Below are 15963 nucleotides of genomic sequence, written 5' to 3' on the forward strand. Positions count from 1 at the left end.
CCACTGTTCCCGGCCGCACTTGCTTTTACATGCAGTTTTTCGTTCTGAAATTTTTTAACTTACCAAAAGCCCTCCACGGGAGGGAGAATAATATAATAAAACTCCCCATACCTATCAAGTAGACCAACATTTGCCATCCTTGTTTTCTGTATCTCCCATCTCCTTACTCCCCCTGTATCTTATCTTATTTTTTTTTGAAATGGAGTCTTGCTCTGTTGTCCAGGCTGGAGTGCAGTGGCCCCATCTTGGGTCACTGCAACCTCCACCTCCTGAGTTCAAGCAGTTCCCCTGCTTCAGCCTTTCTAGTAGCTGGGATTACAGGTGTCTGCCATCACGCCCGGGTAATTTTTTTTGTATTTTTAGTGGAGACGGGGTTTCACCATGTTGGCCAGGCTGTTCTCGAACTCCTGACCTCAGGTGATCCACCTGCCTCAGCCTCCCAAAGTGCTAGGATTACAAGTGTGAGCCGCTGCGCCTGGCTGCCCTCTGTATTTTAAAGCAAATCTCAGATACATCATTATATTCTATGCCTCTGACTGTATTGGGGATGTAATTTTTGATTGACCTAATTATAATATTTTCTTTATCATTAGGATCGTAACAGTTTTACTTTGAAACTGGAAGATACTGAAAATTGGTTGTATGAGGATGGAGAAGACCAGCCAAAGCAAGTTTATGTTGATAAGTTGGCTGAATTAAAAGTAAGTGACTCTTGAGAGCAGAGGTATCCAGAACCCTAGTTGAAGCTTCCTCTGAGGAGCTCAAATTTGGGAGGAATTCTCAAGTAAAGACAGACTGAAAATGATGTTTGATGAACTAAACCCTTTATGACTTAGGCTCATTATCATTCTCACTTTTAGAACTTTGTAGTAACAAAATGATTTTTCTGAAAATTGAGTTTAGGTTTGTAATGCTTCACTGAATTGGATGTTTAGTGCATTCTTGGTGTCAAGAGATAAAATGACTGCAAGACTTAGTACCTGCCCTAAAGGCACAGGGAATGCAGTTGGGGCAGGGCTGTTTCTGTTTATGTAGTTTGGATTCTTGATAAAAGCAAAGCATCTGGTGGGTTATTTTTTATATTTTGATATATTATTTTATTATTTTATTATTTATCTATCTATTTATTTATTTTTTAATACACAGTCTTGCTCCGTTGCCCAGGCTGGAGTGCAGTGGCACAGTCTCCGCTCACTGCAACCTCTGCCTCCTGGGTTCAGGGGATTCTCATGCTTCAGCCTCCAGAGTAGCTGGGATTACAGGCGTGTGCCACCATGCCCAGCTAATTTTTGTATTTTTAGTAGAGACAGGGTTTCACCATGTTGGCCAGGCTGGTTTGAACTCCTGACTTCAAGTGATCTGCATGCCTTGGCCTCCCAAAGTGCTGGAATTATAGGTGTGAGCCACCATGCCTAGCCAAAGCATCTGGTTTTGTATTTAAAGCATCTGATTTTTTTTTTTTTTTGAGACGGAGCCTTGCTCTGTTGCCCAGGCTGGAGTGCAGTGGCGTGACCTCGGCTCACTGCAGGCTCCGCCTCCCAGGTTCACGCCATTCTCCTGCCTCAGCTTCCAAGCGCAGTGGCTCATGCCTGTAATCCCAGCACTTTCGGAGGCCGAGGTGGGCGGATCACGAAGTCAGGAGATCGAGACCAAGGTGAAATCCCGTCTCTACTAAAAATGCAAAAATCAGCTGGGCGTGGTGGCGGGTACCTGCAGTCCCAGCATCTGATTTTTTAACATTAGGATTAAAAATGCAAAGAATTACATAAAATTGAGGCCTTTTGTTCAGAAAAGGTTGCAGATGCACAAGAATGAACTTTTTACATTTCTCTTTAAATTTAGCTCTGGATTACTTGGTTTCTTGTGGAACTGGGCCATTTTGAGTCTCACTCTGTCAGTCGGGCTGGAGTTCAGTGGTGTTATCATGGCTTACTGCAGCCTCGACCTCCCATGCTCAAGTGGTCCTTCTGCCTCAGTCTCCCAAGTAGCTAGGACTACAGCTGTGTGCCATCACGCCTGGCTGTTTTAATTTTTTTTGTAGGGAAAGGGTCTCCCTGTGTTGCCCAGACTGGTATGGGAACTCCTGGACTCAAGCAATTCTCCTGCCTTGGTCTCCCAAAGTGCTGGGATTACAGGCATGAGCCACCGAACCTGACCAAGCATTTCTTAATATCACTGTTGTATTAAGTTTTCAAGTTCCAGTTATTTCATAAATGATTTTTTGTTTGAATCAGTATCCATATAGGGTTCATAGATTTTATTGATGTCGCTTATAACTGTGTCTATAGTTCTTCTTCCATTATTTCCCCGTGTCGCCCCACCCTTTCCTTATTTAGTTTATGAGGAAATTGGATCATTGGTCCTGTAGGATTTTCCTCTAGTTGGATTTTGCTGATTTTCACCTCCCTGGTGGTATTTAATATTATTTGTTAAATTGATGGTTACATTTAGAGGCTCCATCAGATTCAGGTGTTTAAGATTTTAAATTAAAACATTTTTTATTTTTGGCAAGTATACTTTATATTTGGTACTGTGTATCTCTATTAGGAGGCACCTAATTTTTGGTGGTCTCCCTGCTGTGTTTTGAGGGCTCAGGTGACAAATTGAAGCGATTCCACATGGAACAGTGTTGAGGTATAGTCTCATTCCCCTCCTGAAGTAGCTTCATATTTCCAAAGGCCTGGAGAAATATATTTAACTTCTTATATATAGCACACGGAGATTAAATGTACTTTATCACCAGTCTTAGTGGAATCAGTACTCTGGATCGTTGAACTGCCATATGAAGACTGTGTATTCTTCTGTTAAGAATCTAGGTCAACCTATTAAGATACGTTTCCAGGAATCTGAAGAACGACCAAAATTATTTGAAGAACTAGGGAAACAGATCCAACAGTATATGAAAATCATCAGCTCTTTCAAAAACAAGGTAACTTTTTTCTTTTTCCTACTCTTATTTTAGTAAAGTAAACTTTTTTTTTTTTTTTTGAGACGGAGTCTTGCTCTGTTGCCCAGGCTCTGGAGTACAGTGACGCAATCTCGGCTCACTGCAACCTCCATCTCCTGGGTTTAAGCAATTCTTCTGCCTCAGCTTCCCGAGTAGCTGGGATTACAGGTGTGCACCACCATGCCCAGCTTATTTTTGTATTTTTAGTAGAGATGGGGTTTTGCCATGTTGGTCAGGCTGGTCTCGAACTCCTGACCTCAAGTGATCCACCTGCCTTGGCCTCCCAGAGTGCTGGCTGGTATTACAGGCGTGAGCCACTGCTCCCGGCCGTAAAGTTAACTTCTGAGGCATTTACATAGCATTTTTTTCTCTTGTTCTCATTAAGTTGTTTAATAGCACTTTTTATTTTGGATATTAATGTAATGTGTAATGTTTTATAGCGTCTTAATAAGAACCATAGGATTTGCTGTATCTCTTTAATAGGTGGAATCTGGAATTGAACAGTGTTGATCAGTTTCCTTTTCGTTAGTGTTTGACTTAACATGCGCTATCCTGGTCTTTCTAACACCTGAGGCCAGTAATTATCCACACAGTACCTTTATAAGGTAGGGGGTGGTATCAGCATTTATAGATAAATTCCAACTTATTTAAGCCTCACTTTCCTTAAGCAACATTCAAGGTCACTAAATTGGGAGAACTGTCATTTAGCCAGAAGTCTGACTCCAAAGTTCAGACTTTGGAGTATAAAGTTCCTCCATTATACCCCAGGTTCTTGACATATTGTTAGTGTAAGAAACTTTGAATGATAAATTGAGCTTTTGTGGGGTTTTTTTTTGGTTTGTTTGTTTTTGTTTTTTGACGAGTTCTCACTTTGTCACCCAGGCTGGGGTGCAGTGGTGAAATCTCGGCTTACTGCAGCCTCAATCTCTCTGACTGAAGCAGTTCTCCTGCCTCAGCTACTTTCTAAGTCGCTGGGACTATAGGCACGCACCACCACACCCAACTAGGGGTTGTCTTTTTTTTTTCTTTGAGATGGCATTTCACCATGTTACCCAGGCTGGTCTTGAACGCCTGAGCTCAAATGATCCACCCACCTCGACCTTCCAAAGTGCTAGGATTACAGGCATTAGCCATCAGGCCCCGCCTTTTTTTTTTTTTTTTTTTTTTCCTCCTTCTTTTTTGTGAGACAAGGTCTCAGTCTGTTGTCCATGCTCTAGTGCAGTGGTGTGATCGTAGTTTACTGCATCCTCAACCTCCTGGGCTCAAGTGACCATCCTGCCTCAGCCTTCTGAGTAGCTGGGACTGTAGGCACATGGCCCTCATGCCTGGCTAATCTTTGTATTTTTTGTGGAGATGGGCTCATCGTGTTGTTCAGGTCTTGAAGTCATGGGCTTAAGCGATCCTCCTGCCTCAGCCTCCCAAAGTGCTAAGATTACAAGTGTGAGCCACTGTGCCTAGCCTGAAAGGCCTTCTTCTTCTTCTTCTTCTTTTTTTTTTTGAGACGTAGTCTCGCTCTGTTGCCCAGGCTGGAGTGCAGTGGTGTGATCTCAGCTCACTGTAAGCTCCACCTCCTGGGTTCACATGAAAGGCCTTCTTTTAAAAATAGTATTCATTATAGTTTTGGTTCCGAACTAGCATGCTGCAACTTCAGCTCTCATATCTCATGTAATTTTTTTGCATTGTGAAATTATCTTCCTAAGATTTTGTATAAATCAGGTGCTGCTGTTTATCTTGTTGAAGCCTTTTAATTGATACCTTATGAATTTTCTTGACCTTTAAAATTTAAATCTATCCTGAGTGTATTAAAAAATTGTGATTAGGTTTCTTTTGAATAGTTCTGTTCAGATTGTGAGGCTAATAAATATGCTTTATTTTTTGAAAGATTATAAGTTTTTGAAAAATGGCAGAAACTAGACAGTATTTGCGGGGAGGGAGGGAGGGTATTACCCTTTTAGCACTTGTCTGACTGTCTCCTGGTTGCAGGAGGACCAGTATGATCATTTGGATGCTGCTGACATGACAAAGGTAGAAAAAAGCACAAATGAAGCAATGGAGTGGATGAATAACAAGCTAAATCTGCAGAACAAGCAGAGTTTGACCATGGATCCAGTTGTCAAGTCAAAAGAGATTGAAGCTAAAATTAAGGTAATTTAAGACTTTTTTTTAAGAGTCTTTTCTTGACAGCCTTATTATTAATAGTCCTCAAGTGACACTTAGGAGGGAACTTTATTATAGTGTTTTAGCTTCTAGGTTGAGGATTGGATGGTGGGAGAGGGTGGATTTGGGTTTAGCATGGCTTGTAAAATTTGTTGATTTTATAAGAAACCACAGTTTTCTCTCTTACCCATTCCAGGAGCTGACAAGTATTTGTAGCCCTATAATTTCAAAGCCCAAACCCAAAGTGGAACCTCCAAAAGAGGAACAAAAAAATGCAGAGCAGAATGGACCAGTGGATGGACAAGGAGACAACCCAGGCCCCCAGGCTGCTGAGCAGGGTACAGACGCAGCTGTGCCTTCGGATTCAGACAAGAAGCTTCCTGAAATGGACATTGATTGATTCCAACACTTGTTTCTATTAAAACAGACTATTATAAAGCTTTAAGTTGTCAACTTTGTTCTAAATATCAACTAGAGCAAGTGAATACTGAAGATTTCTTAGTCAGTTTTTAGGGGATTTTCGGGGAGGGGAAATAGGTAATGTATGGAGCATTTTGACTTCTAAATAGTTAGATACAGAAATTAAGTGCATTGTATCTTTTTCATAATGGTACTATTTAGAAGCCCAGTTAGTCTTACTGAGCTTATGCTTCACTCCTTTATGTTTAACCATGTGTCTACAAGAATAAGTTTGTTTTGGAAAGTTGAGCTATAGCTACAGCTCTAGCTATCCAGCAGACTTTTCATTATGACTTACATGGCAGGAGCTCTAATTATGCTTTAAAAATCTGTTGTGGAGATTGCTTTAAAGGCTCCCTGCCTGGTGTGGGGATGGGGTCCCCCTCTTTGTGAGGGCTGGAGCATGGCATGGCATGGATTAACACGGCAGAGGAACAAAGGTGTGCTCTGAGCTTCTTCATATTTCACCTTCACCCTCACCTGTGTTCTCTTCCCTCTCTCCCAATAAAAGGGCTCTCATTATAAATGCCATGTACTTCTCTTGGGAAAATAGACCCCCTTGCTTAGAGTAAGTTGTTAACTGAGGGCTTTAAACCTGGAGGCTCTTCCTGAAAGTATGTTCATGAATACCCCAAGCATCAAGGTCTAAATAATTTTCAGAAGATTAGAATTGGGTAGATATACTGTTGGATATAGCCATGGTAAATTTAACTGAGGAATTAAATCCTTGTTAATTTTGGTGTAAAGATTTGTATCCTGGCCTGTTTATTCAGGTGGGAGATGTTCTGTATAATTTCGAGGTATAGCTTGAACTCCTAGAACAAGAGTTAAAAGTTATTTTTAGCTCATTCACAATCACTTGTGTGTTAAGTGTTAATATCTGTCATGAACCTGCCAATTTGTACATGTTAAGCAGCTGACAGATGATACAGAAAAACTAAGATACACTGGATTGTACTGGATGAGTGAAATTAGTGTTAAAGAAGTGTGGTGCCTGATGTTATAACAACACCTCATTCTTAACTGTGTGGCCAGTGTCAGGTATACCAAAGCATTCCTCTGACTGCTTTTTGGGGCAGTGTTGACAGGAGTGAGGCATTTTGGAAACTCCAAGGGAAGCCTGTGTTTGAGGCCAGAGTTGGTACCTGCTTTAAGAAACTGTTACAGGGCTTGTTGGTAATGTTTTGGATCTTTGTAAAAATTGATATTCTGTATAACAGAGTGCCTCTCTGTTACTTTTGGCCTATGTTGTTAGAAATAAGATGCTATCTTGCATAGTTAGAATTAAGCGTTTGTCCATCTCTAGATAACATTGAGAAGTTTTAGAGTGTTACAGGCTCTAAAGTGCAATGGAGAACAATTGCTTAGGAGGAGGAAGGGGAAAGTATACTTATGTTGGTGTGTAAGCACACATGGAGGCCTCGAGGCACCACAACAAGGCCATGTTCTTAGCACATCCTCTGTTCTCTACCTGTCATGCTTCAAGAGTTCCAGCTGGCCTGCTGTGAAGCCAGTAGCTATTTTAAAAGTGCTGGTTGCAGGATTAAGCCAACCCTTTACAACTGGCCCAGTCCTTAATGGCCATTTCTTCTTTAAAAAAAAAAAATTGTTTTTGTCTTTTTTTGGTGTGTGTGTGTGTGTGTGGGGAAGGGTGTGGGTGCTGGGATGGGGGTGAATTTGAAGTTGAAACAAGATGATGTGGTCTGCTTGCTCTCTGCTTAGACAGGCTTTAAGACCAATTGGATTTTCATGGAGGCCAGGACAGAGTGGTAATTGATGGCTTGTGTACAGACAAGCATTTATCCAGGTTGCGGTATCCAAACTGGTTTGTTAAAGCTCCAGGTCACGTTCTTACACTAAGAAAATCATTCAGTAAACATGAGACAAGTTTAGGAAAAACTAATAAAATAAACCTGTCTTACACTTGAATGGTTTCCTTAATTCCATAATGAAGGCTGCGGGGTGTGTTTGTGGGGGTGTGTGTGTATGTGTGTGTGGGGTGGGGGCGGGGGGTATGTTTTCAATAATAACGTTCTCTAGGAGTAGGAACCCTCTGAGCTAAATTTCACTTAACATCCGTTGAAGACTTCCAGCCTGAAGAGTGACAGCTGAAGCACACTGCCTACTTTGTGAGAAAATGTTGCCTAATTTTTCTGTACTCCCTCCAGTTGAGTCTTGGCCCAGTTCCTTTGGTGTTAGGAATCCTTGTCTTGCTCCTGTGACTGGGCCTTACTTTGAGGGTTTTGTTAGCAGAAGGTGGGGGTTATGGCATAAAGGTAAGTGCTAGGACTGATACCTGGCCAAAGAACAGCATGGTCCAGGGTGTGCTAGAACAGTTGCCGCCACTGGATATGTGGTGTGGCTGCGTGGAATGTGTGTTGATGTATGTATGTGGTGGTGATGGGTGTTTAAAGGGCATTAAGCCAGTGAAAAAGACCTTAACTGGACAAGGCATGGGTCTTGTTCCCTGGGTCATGCCCCTTACACAGTCCTAGTCCTCTGGCTGTAGGAGCAGCTTACCTGCCAGGGCCTACCCAGGGCCTATTGTAGCCACGTGTCTAAGAAACGTGTCTGTAGTAGGTTGGGTTTCCTCCTGAGCATCTAAGTGGTTTCTGTAGGGGAATTGTTAGATGTGGTAGAAAGAGCTGAGATAGCTGGGTGTGGTGGTGTGCACCTGTGATTCCAGATAGTTGGGGAGCTGAGGCAGGAGGATCACTTGAGCCCAGGTGGTCAAAGCTGCAGTGAACCGAGATTGTGCCATTGCAACTCCAGCCTGGGTGATAAAGTGATACCCTGTCTCCGTAAAAGGTGGGGGGCTGAGAGATCAGGGTTCTGTTGTGGGGCAGTGGGAGCTGTTTTGCAGGGGCACAGGGGGCCTGGGGGATGTTGGAGGTAGTGGGACTTAGTCCACCTTTGAGGGGACAGCCAAATGAAGGGGAAAATTGCTGGGTTTGGTACCTGCAGGAAGAGGGAAGATGTAAGCATGGTTCCAGCTCAAAACCATGCTTTAAAAGTTGGGATAGTAGTTACTCTTTGTGGAGTAGTGACAAGATGATGTGAGGCTTGGTGATGCTTGTTTTTTGATCTGACTTTTGATAGTGTACTCATATGTACACTTGACCTATTTCAATAATTTTAAGTGGCTTTAACAGAAAGATGTGTATTACTTTTGTTGTTGTTTTTGTTTTGAGATGGAGTCTCGCTTTGTCGCTCAGGCTGGAGTGCAGTGGCGGGATCTTGGTTTACTGCAACCTCTGCCTCCCGGGTTCAAGTGATTTTTCTGCCTCAGCCTCGCGAGTAACGGACTAGAGGCATGTGCCACCACGCACTGCTAAGTTTTGTATTTTTAGTAGAGACAGGGTTTCACTGTATTGGCCAGGCTGGTCTCGAACTCCTGACCTTGTGATCTGCCCGCCTTGGCCTCCCAAAGTGCCAGGATTACGGGTGTGAGCCACCATTCCCGGCCTACATTTTTACACAAAGAGTGTAGGTTATAAAACTACATAGCCTCTCAGGTTTTGAAAGAACATTAAATGGGTTTGCAATAAAAAAGCCAGAAGGATTTTCCCAGATGAAGTGGTTTTTAGGGTGGGATTGTGGGTGATTGTATATTTTTGCTTGTTTCTGTTTTCAAAGATTGCTACAATAAGCATTTAGGGCCAGACATGGTGGCTCATTCCTGTAATCCCAGCCAAAGTGGGAGGATCTCTTGGGTCCAGGAGTTCAAGACCAGCCTGGGCAACATAGGGAGACAAGCCCCTACCCCCCACCGCCTCCTGTCACTAATAAAAGCATTTAGGAATTTTATAATGTTAAGAAAACTAGAAGTGTGTTTTAAGAAGAATGGCTCCAAGGTTTCAAACCTAGAATACGGGATATGATTGTACATGTGGAGCTTCTAGTCTTGAGGAGTCACTGGAGATGTGGTGGGAGTTTAGATTGAGAAGTTTTCCTGGGTGGGGTTGAGACATTGAAGCTACAGGTGGGTGTGGATGGAAGCTTTTGGGGCTGGAGTTGTGTTCCTGGTTGACGGGATGAAGGCTTGTGTTTAGATGTGTCAGGAAGAGGAAGTAGAAGCTTCGAAAGAAGGAACTGCCAGAGAGGAGTTACGATGCATAAAGCATGTTGGGAGGAAGGGAGCTAGAGATGTGAGATGCGGCAGTGGCCGGCAGAGTTAGATGCTTCAGTAGGGTGGGAGCTGGGTGGGGTGAAGGGGCTTGAGGTGAGGCTGCAGGTGCTGAGTACTTGGTCAAGAAGCTTGGCCTCTCTGAAATGAGGCATCAGGCTGCGAGAAAGGAGGTTGGGCAGTGTCCTGTGCCCACAGTCCTATGTGTAAATGGGGATGGTTCCCACCACTTAGTTGAGACCATTGGGAATCTTGGAATTGCCAGTACATTCGTTGGATGTACTTGGCTTTGGCTGGGGCAGCCTTGGGCCATGACCCTCTAACCTGGAATGCCACTGTTTTTGTGAACTATTTTGAGCAGATGCTGCAAGAAGTGTAGAAACTAAAGAGGTGACTTCTTAAGCATCAGTCTAGGAGGCAAATAGGGAAAATGGCCAAGTTGAGGTACAAGCAACACATCTGGAAAGATAAAGGAGGGTGTAAATTTCTGGAGGATCAGGGAGGGAAAGACCTCAGAGTATGTTAAAAAAAATACAGAACGCTTTCCAGATTTGCTCAATATCCATGGACAAGTGCCAGGCTAATCCTGACCTTATTCCTCCAGTTTCAGCACACGTCATTAGGACAGGGTGAGTAGAGACTCTACTCTCACTTCGTAAGTGGCATTCGCCAGCTTCAAACACAACACAGAAAAGAATACAGAAAGCTGTGTTTTTATCGGGCCTGTTCACTAGTGTGTCTGGGTTTACATCCTTCAAGGGCCAGGTGGACTATTAGATTTGGAGTCCTGGATCAGTGGAGGGAGAGAAAGCACTGCAAGTACTTATCACAAGTAAGCAGACCTTTACTCACCACATACTGGAGGTCTCCCATTTTTTTTTCTACATGAACTTTAAAATGTATTTTAAAATATCTATTATTTAAGTTAGACTCAGCTGATGCTTACAGAAGAGAAAACTGGAAACAGATGGTCTTGGAAGACCAGTCAGTGGCCCAGCTTCCAGGATGTAAATCCCAGCAAAGCATTTCTAAGAATGAGCTGGGTCAGTATATATTCCACAAAAGGATGGTTCCAATTACAGGGTACCTTTCAGGAGTGCCAGTGGGGAGCTTTGTAGGACCCATGTGAGGTTGCCATGAGGAGCTGGTGAGCTGTGTGGGTTAGGAAAGTTGAAATGGTCCATGCAGTGGTAAAGGAGGCTGCAGCATGAGTGAAGGTCTTTCCTCAGTGACTGGTCCTGTCCTTGTCTTCTACATCCCACAGCTGAAGGAGGGACTCTGCCTGGGTTACAGCTACCTCCCTGCAGCCCGGCAAGAAGCAGTGAATGGAGAAGGCGCTCAGTGAATACTTGAAGGCAGAAATGCAGTATTTTACTGTTTTCTATTGTTTTCAATGAGGGGAAAAACGGTAGAACTCTTTTTGAAGTCATCACACCTTCCATTTTTGGGGATGAGGAAAGAGTCTCAGAATGGGTGGATGGCAGAGCCAAGAATTTTAATGCCAGCTGTTTTGAAGAGTGCTACTTTTCTGGAAAGTTGTATGGCTAGACTATGGGGCTTTTGCCTTCCAAAAAGTCACCCTGAGTATAGCATTAGTTGGAGTAACACTCCCTAAGAATCTGATGTTCCCCTCCAGCGAATTCTGATTTGGTCTTGTGTGAAACTGCAGTGTTTGTGTTGCCACATGGCGGAGCCATCGCTCTTCCTTTGCCGTGGTGGCTGGTTCTGTGTGTAGATCAGACTTCACTCCTTGAGGAGTCCCAGAAGTTTGGAGAACACAGACGGCCACCTCCTCTCCTTCTGGGTAGCTAAAAGCGAAATAAGTATGGTTTAACAGAGGCCTCAAGCTAGCAAGCAGGGGCTCAAGCAAGAAAGTAGGCCTTTTGCTACTAATCTCTTAGGTCCTTACCACCCAAAGTATGGCATCACTGTTAAAAAGAAGAATCTTGGACTGATCCCAGACCTCAGGTAGATCCCAGCCCAGTGCTTCTCAGTATACCTGGGGATCTTGCTAAAATGCAGATTCTGATTCAGCAGGTCAGAGTGGGGCTGAAGAGTCTATTTTTTTCTTTTCTTTTTTTTTTTTTTTTTTTTTTTTGACAGAGTCTCACTGTGTCACCCAGGCTGGAGTGCAGTGGCGCGAGCTCGGCTCACTGCAACAACCTCTGCTGCCCGGGTTCAAGCGATTCTCCTGCCTCAGCCTACCAAGTAGCTGGGATTACAGGTGCCTGCCACCACGCCCGGCTAATTTTTGTAGTTTTAGTAGGGATGGGGTTTCACCATTTTGGCCAGGCTGGTCTTGAATTCCTGACCTCGTGATCCACCCGCCTTGGCCTCCCAAGGTGCTGGGATTACAGGTGTGAGCCACCGTGCCCGGCGAAGAGTCCATTTCTAACAAGTTCCCAGGAGATGCCTATCATGGACTGTGCTTTGACTGAGAAAGACAACCTATAGGAGCCTCAGTTCCTTCATCTGTAAAATGGGGGTAACACCAGGCCTGTCCGGCATGTGAGATGATGGATGTGGAAGGCACTGAAGACAGGAAGAATAAAGGTATTGCACACAACAGGTGTGCAACTTGCCCTTTAAAGTGCAGAGTAGCTGACCCAGACATAAGCAGTCCGAGTTACCACAGCCTCCCGGCCTTTCTTGTCCTTACCCCACCAGGAGCCCAGGCTCCGGAGGAACAAGGTAGAAAGTCAACCTAAGAACCAAAGATGTACTGCCCTCCCATGTGACATGGTCATAGTACCCGGATGGGTAGGGAGTGCTGCTTCCTGCCCCTGGGGTGACAAGTGAATCCATCCCACCTGGATGGAGGAACGGAGGTCTCTCTTCCTTTTAACTTGAGCCATTCCAATGGACTCAGCCTCGTGTGATCCTATTAGTAGCCTCAGCAAGGAGCAGGAACAACACACTGACCCCTGTTCAAGGTGGAGTTCTGTAGCTGTGGGTAGAGACTCCTAGAAAGCAGCGATTTGCCTCTGAATCCTGGACATCTGCTGCAGAGAAGTGAGGAAGAGCTTCAGAATGCCTGGGCTCCGTGTGAGGCTCCTGAGGCCCAGTTTTGTTTCCTTGCCTAACTTGTGGTGGAGAGGCCAAATATGCATGGCATAAAAGAGACAAGAAGGCCGGATGTGGTGGCTCATGCTGTAATCCCAGCACTTTGGGAGGCTGAGGCAGGCGGATTGCCTGAGGTCAGGGGTTCGAGACCAGCCTGACCAACATGGTGAAACCCCGTCTCTACTAAAAATACAAAAATTAGCCTGGTGTGGTGGCGGGTGCCTGTAATCCCAGCTACTTGGGAGGCTGAGGCATGAGAATTGCTTGAACCTGGGAGGCAGAGGATGCAGTGAGCCGTGATTGCACCACTGTACTCCAACCTGGGTGACAAAGCGAGACTCTGTCTCAAAAAAAAAAAAAAAAAAGGACAAGATTTCTTGGTGTATGAGGGTTCCCCCCTTCCTTCAAAGAGGATTGCCCCTTGGCATTCATCACTGTCTACAAGTTCTGTCTTGGTCATCTTGTTTTGCAGATTTCTATAATGCCCAATCTGGAAAATGGGAAGAAGAGACAACACAGGAGAGGCGGAGGAGAAAGGGAGGGAGGAATCTCCTTGTGGACCAGCTCCCAGGCTCTCCTTTGAGGTAAAGCAGTGGCTCGAGTGTGCATCTGAATCCCCTGGGGGCCTGGTTACACAGACGACTGGGCCTGCCCTCCAAGTTTCAGATTCCATAGGTCTTCAATGGGGTCCTGGAGTTTCATTTCTAACAAGCTCCCAGGTGAGCCTGCTGCTTTTGTTCTGTGGATAGAGAGTCCGGGTGACCGGTAAAGGAGAAATAACTGGAGCTGCTGATTCACATCACAAACAGCTGCGGGTGATGGCGGTTGTGGGTGAGAAGTGTAAAGAGCAAGGCTGAGTACAATGGTGAGGAGTAGGAGGAGAGGGAAAGGCAAAGTGTTTCTGAAGAAATGCCAAGGAAAGTTTGGTATTTCTCTGGAACTGTTTCTGACCACAGGACATTGTGTCTTGTGGGCTATGTGACTTGGCCCTAGCTTGGTTGTGACCAGTGCTAGTATGTGGAGCGGCTTTTCTTCGGGCGACTGGCTTATCTCCATGATGCTTCTGGCTCCCTGGCCTCGCTGGATAGTTGGCAAGTCTGTGACTTCTTTATCCACGTGTGTCTTTTTCCTGGCCAGGTGGAAAGCTTCCCCAGGGTGGAGGAGACATTTGCCAGGTTAAGGTCCTTCTCTAATGGTACCCACAAGCCAAGCCGCACCCCTGTCTGCCCCTCTCCACCCCTGTCCTCAAAGTGGAGAATGGCTCTGTGGCTTGGAGGGGCCTTCACAGCCCAAGGGAAAGGCCTCAGGGTTTCCGATGTACCCGAGTGAGACATGCATGTCAGTCAATTTCCATTAAATCAGATCCAGCGCTTCAGCTTGCTCCACACAGCTTTTAAGGACACTAAAAATAAGCCCTAAAGTGGAGCTAACTCCTCAAGCAACACTGTTAATGAAATTGCTTCCTGTTAATTTGAGTTTACAAAATAAGTATCACCTGACAATCTGGCATGGCTGTCATGGCACCCACCCCCAGGAATGGGCTGCTGGTGGAGGACTTCACCTGGGAGCTGAGGACTTTCTGGCCTCAAATGCCATGGCAACCGAAGGGGACCCAGTGGTTACAACAAATGGGGAGCCTGGACTTCATTTGTTGGCTTGTTTGTCCCTTTCGTAACCATTCTCTGAGCGGCCAGCTCTTAGTCTAGCGGGGCCTACAGGTAAATAGATAATTAACAATCAACGTGCAAGGTAGCGATAAGAGAAGTACAAGGAGCTAGGGAGCAGCCTGAGGAGGTAGCCAGGAGTGGCGCCGGGGTAAAGGATGAGTGCATGTCGGTTGCATAAGTGAGTAGAGAGAGGGTTTGGTGAGGGAGCTGGAGGCAAAGGGGACAGCTGGACCACAGAAGGGCAGGGAGTGACCAGTAGTTGGAGTGGAAAACTCAGGGCAGAGAATGGAGAAAGATAAGGCTGGCGAGATGCTAGCTGGGGCCTGCAGCACAGATGCTGTCAGTGGGTGAGGTCACATAAAAGGCTCCCCCACCTTCTTTTTGCAGTCACTGCTTGATATAGGGGTTAGGAGGATGCTGCTCTTGAAAAGGGAGCCTTATGAAATTCAAGATGATAGACACCATCAGAGATGGGGTGGTGACAAGCAAAGTCAGATTCTAGGAAAGGGCAAAGGGTCCCTGGCAGGGAGGAATCTGGCCTCATGATACAGGAGGGAGGAGGGCATCCTTACCCCAGCCCCTGCAGCTTGAAGGCATCTGGGTGTGGGCATGGAGAGAGCTGGCCCACGAGTCACAATGCCTTAGGCCCAGGCACCCTTGCTGGGGGGCACTGCTGCCTGAGTGTGGCACGCTTGAATAGGCAGGAGAGTGGGTCAGGGAGTTCAGCAGGTGTAGCACATCTTGGGGGCTGCTTGTGGCTCTGGGGCCTGGCTATGGAACCTGCTGACGCCTGGTGCCCCTTGTCAGACAGCAGCCAAGTCATCCATGTAAGCAACATCTCAGGGAGGCCTGAAATATTTGGGGGAGGGAATTCCTGGGGCTCAGAACACTTGTATCTTTCATACTGAGACAAATGAGGGCTTCATTTGTACCTAGACAAAGGGCCTTGATTTTTTCCTTACGGTATTGGTAAACCATGGTGAGTTTTTGTTTGGTTTTGGAGGCAGGGTCTCACTCTTGCCCAGGCTGGAGGACAGTAACATGATCATAGCTCAATGCAGCCTCAAACTCCTGGGCTCTAAGTGATCTTCCTGCCTCAGCGTTCTGAGTAATTGGGACTACAGGCATAAGCCACCACGCCTGGACAGCCATGGTGAGTTTTAAAGCGAGGACACAGCCCTCCTGCTCCAATGCCTGGCCCTCAAGGGACAGGGAGTTGAGGGTGAAGGGGAAGGACTGGGTGGGTTTGCAGGAAGAGAGGCTTTTGTGAGGATGCAGGTGGTTTGAGATGAGGGCAGAACTAGGGGGCTCAGACCCCAGTGGGCTCTGGAAATGCTCCCTGTAAGACATGCTGGCTGTTATCCTTGTTCAACTAGCCTCTCTAATGTCTCACATTCTGTTGTAAAATGGCTCTGTGGCTGAGCTGCCCCTGGAAGGGTTGGCCCCCATTTATAATAGCAGTGATCAAGGCAGTTCCCAGACAATGCGTGACCTCACCTTTTCTCTGAAGCAAGTGGGAAAGAAGAATAGGTCCATCCCGGATG

At 45.6% G+C, this 15963-nt stretch overlaps 1 protein-coding gene and 1 long non-coding RNA gene across 3 annotated transcripts in view; both read left to right on the plus strand.

Moving 5' to 3' along the window:
• The window catches only part of HSPA4 (heat shock protein family A (Hsp70) member 4), a 57303-nt gene extending 51761 nt beyond the window's left edge, over positions 1 to 5542 (plus strand). For both annotated transcript variants that reach the window (XM_054487429.2, XM_063665494.1), the window contains exons 16-19: positions 594 to 701; positions 2810 to 2929; positions 4931 to 5092; positions 5301 to 5542. In XM_054487429.2, the coding sequence (XP_054343404.1) occupies positions 594 to 701; positions 2810 to 2929; positions 4931 to 5092; positions 5301 to 5504 (594 nt within the window). In that variant the 3' untranslated portion in view covers positions 5505 to 5542. The remainder of the gene's footprint in view (positions 1 to 593; positions 702 to 2809; positions 2930 to 4930; positions 5093 to 5300) is intronic.
• Positions 5543 to 15107: 9565 nt separating this feature from the next.
• Positions 15108 to 15963, plus strand: part of LOC129036393 (uncharacterized) — a 107011-nt gene continuing 106155 nt past the window's right edge. Inside the window, exon 1 of the long non-coding RNA XR_008502532.2 lies at positions 15108 to 15246. This is a non-coding gene — a long non-coding RNA (uncharacterized LOC129036393). The remainder of the gene's footprint in view (positions 15247 to 15963) is intronic.

This window comes from Pongo pygmaeus, chromosome 4 (genome assembly GCF_028885625.2).
Source record: "Pongo pygmaeus isolate AG05252 chromosome 4, NHGRI_mPonPyg2-v2.0_pri, whole genome shotgun sequence".
NCBI lineage: Eukaryota > Metazoa > Chordata > Mammalia > Primates > Hominidae > Pongo > Pongo pygmaeus.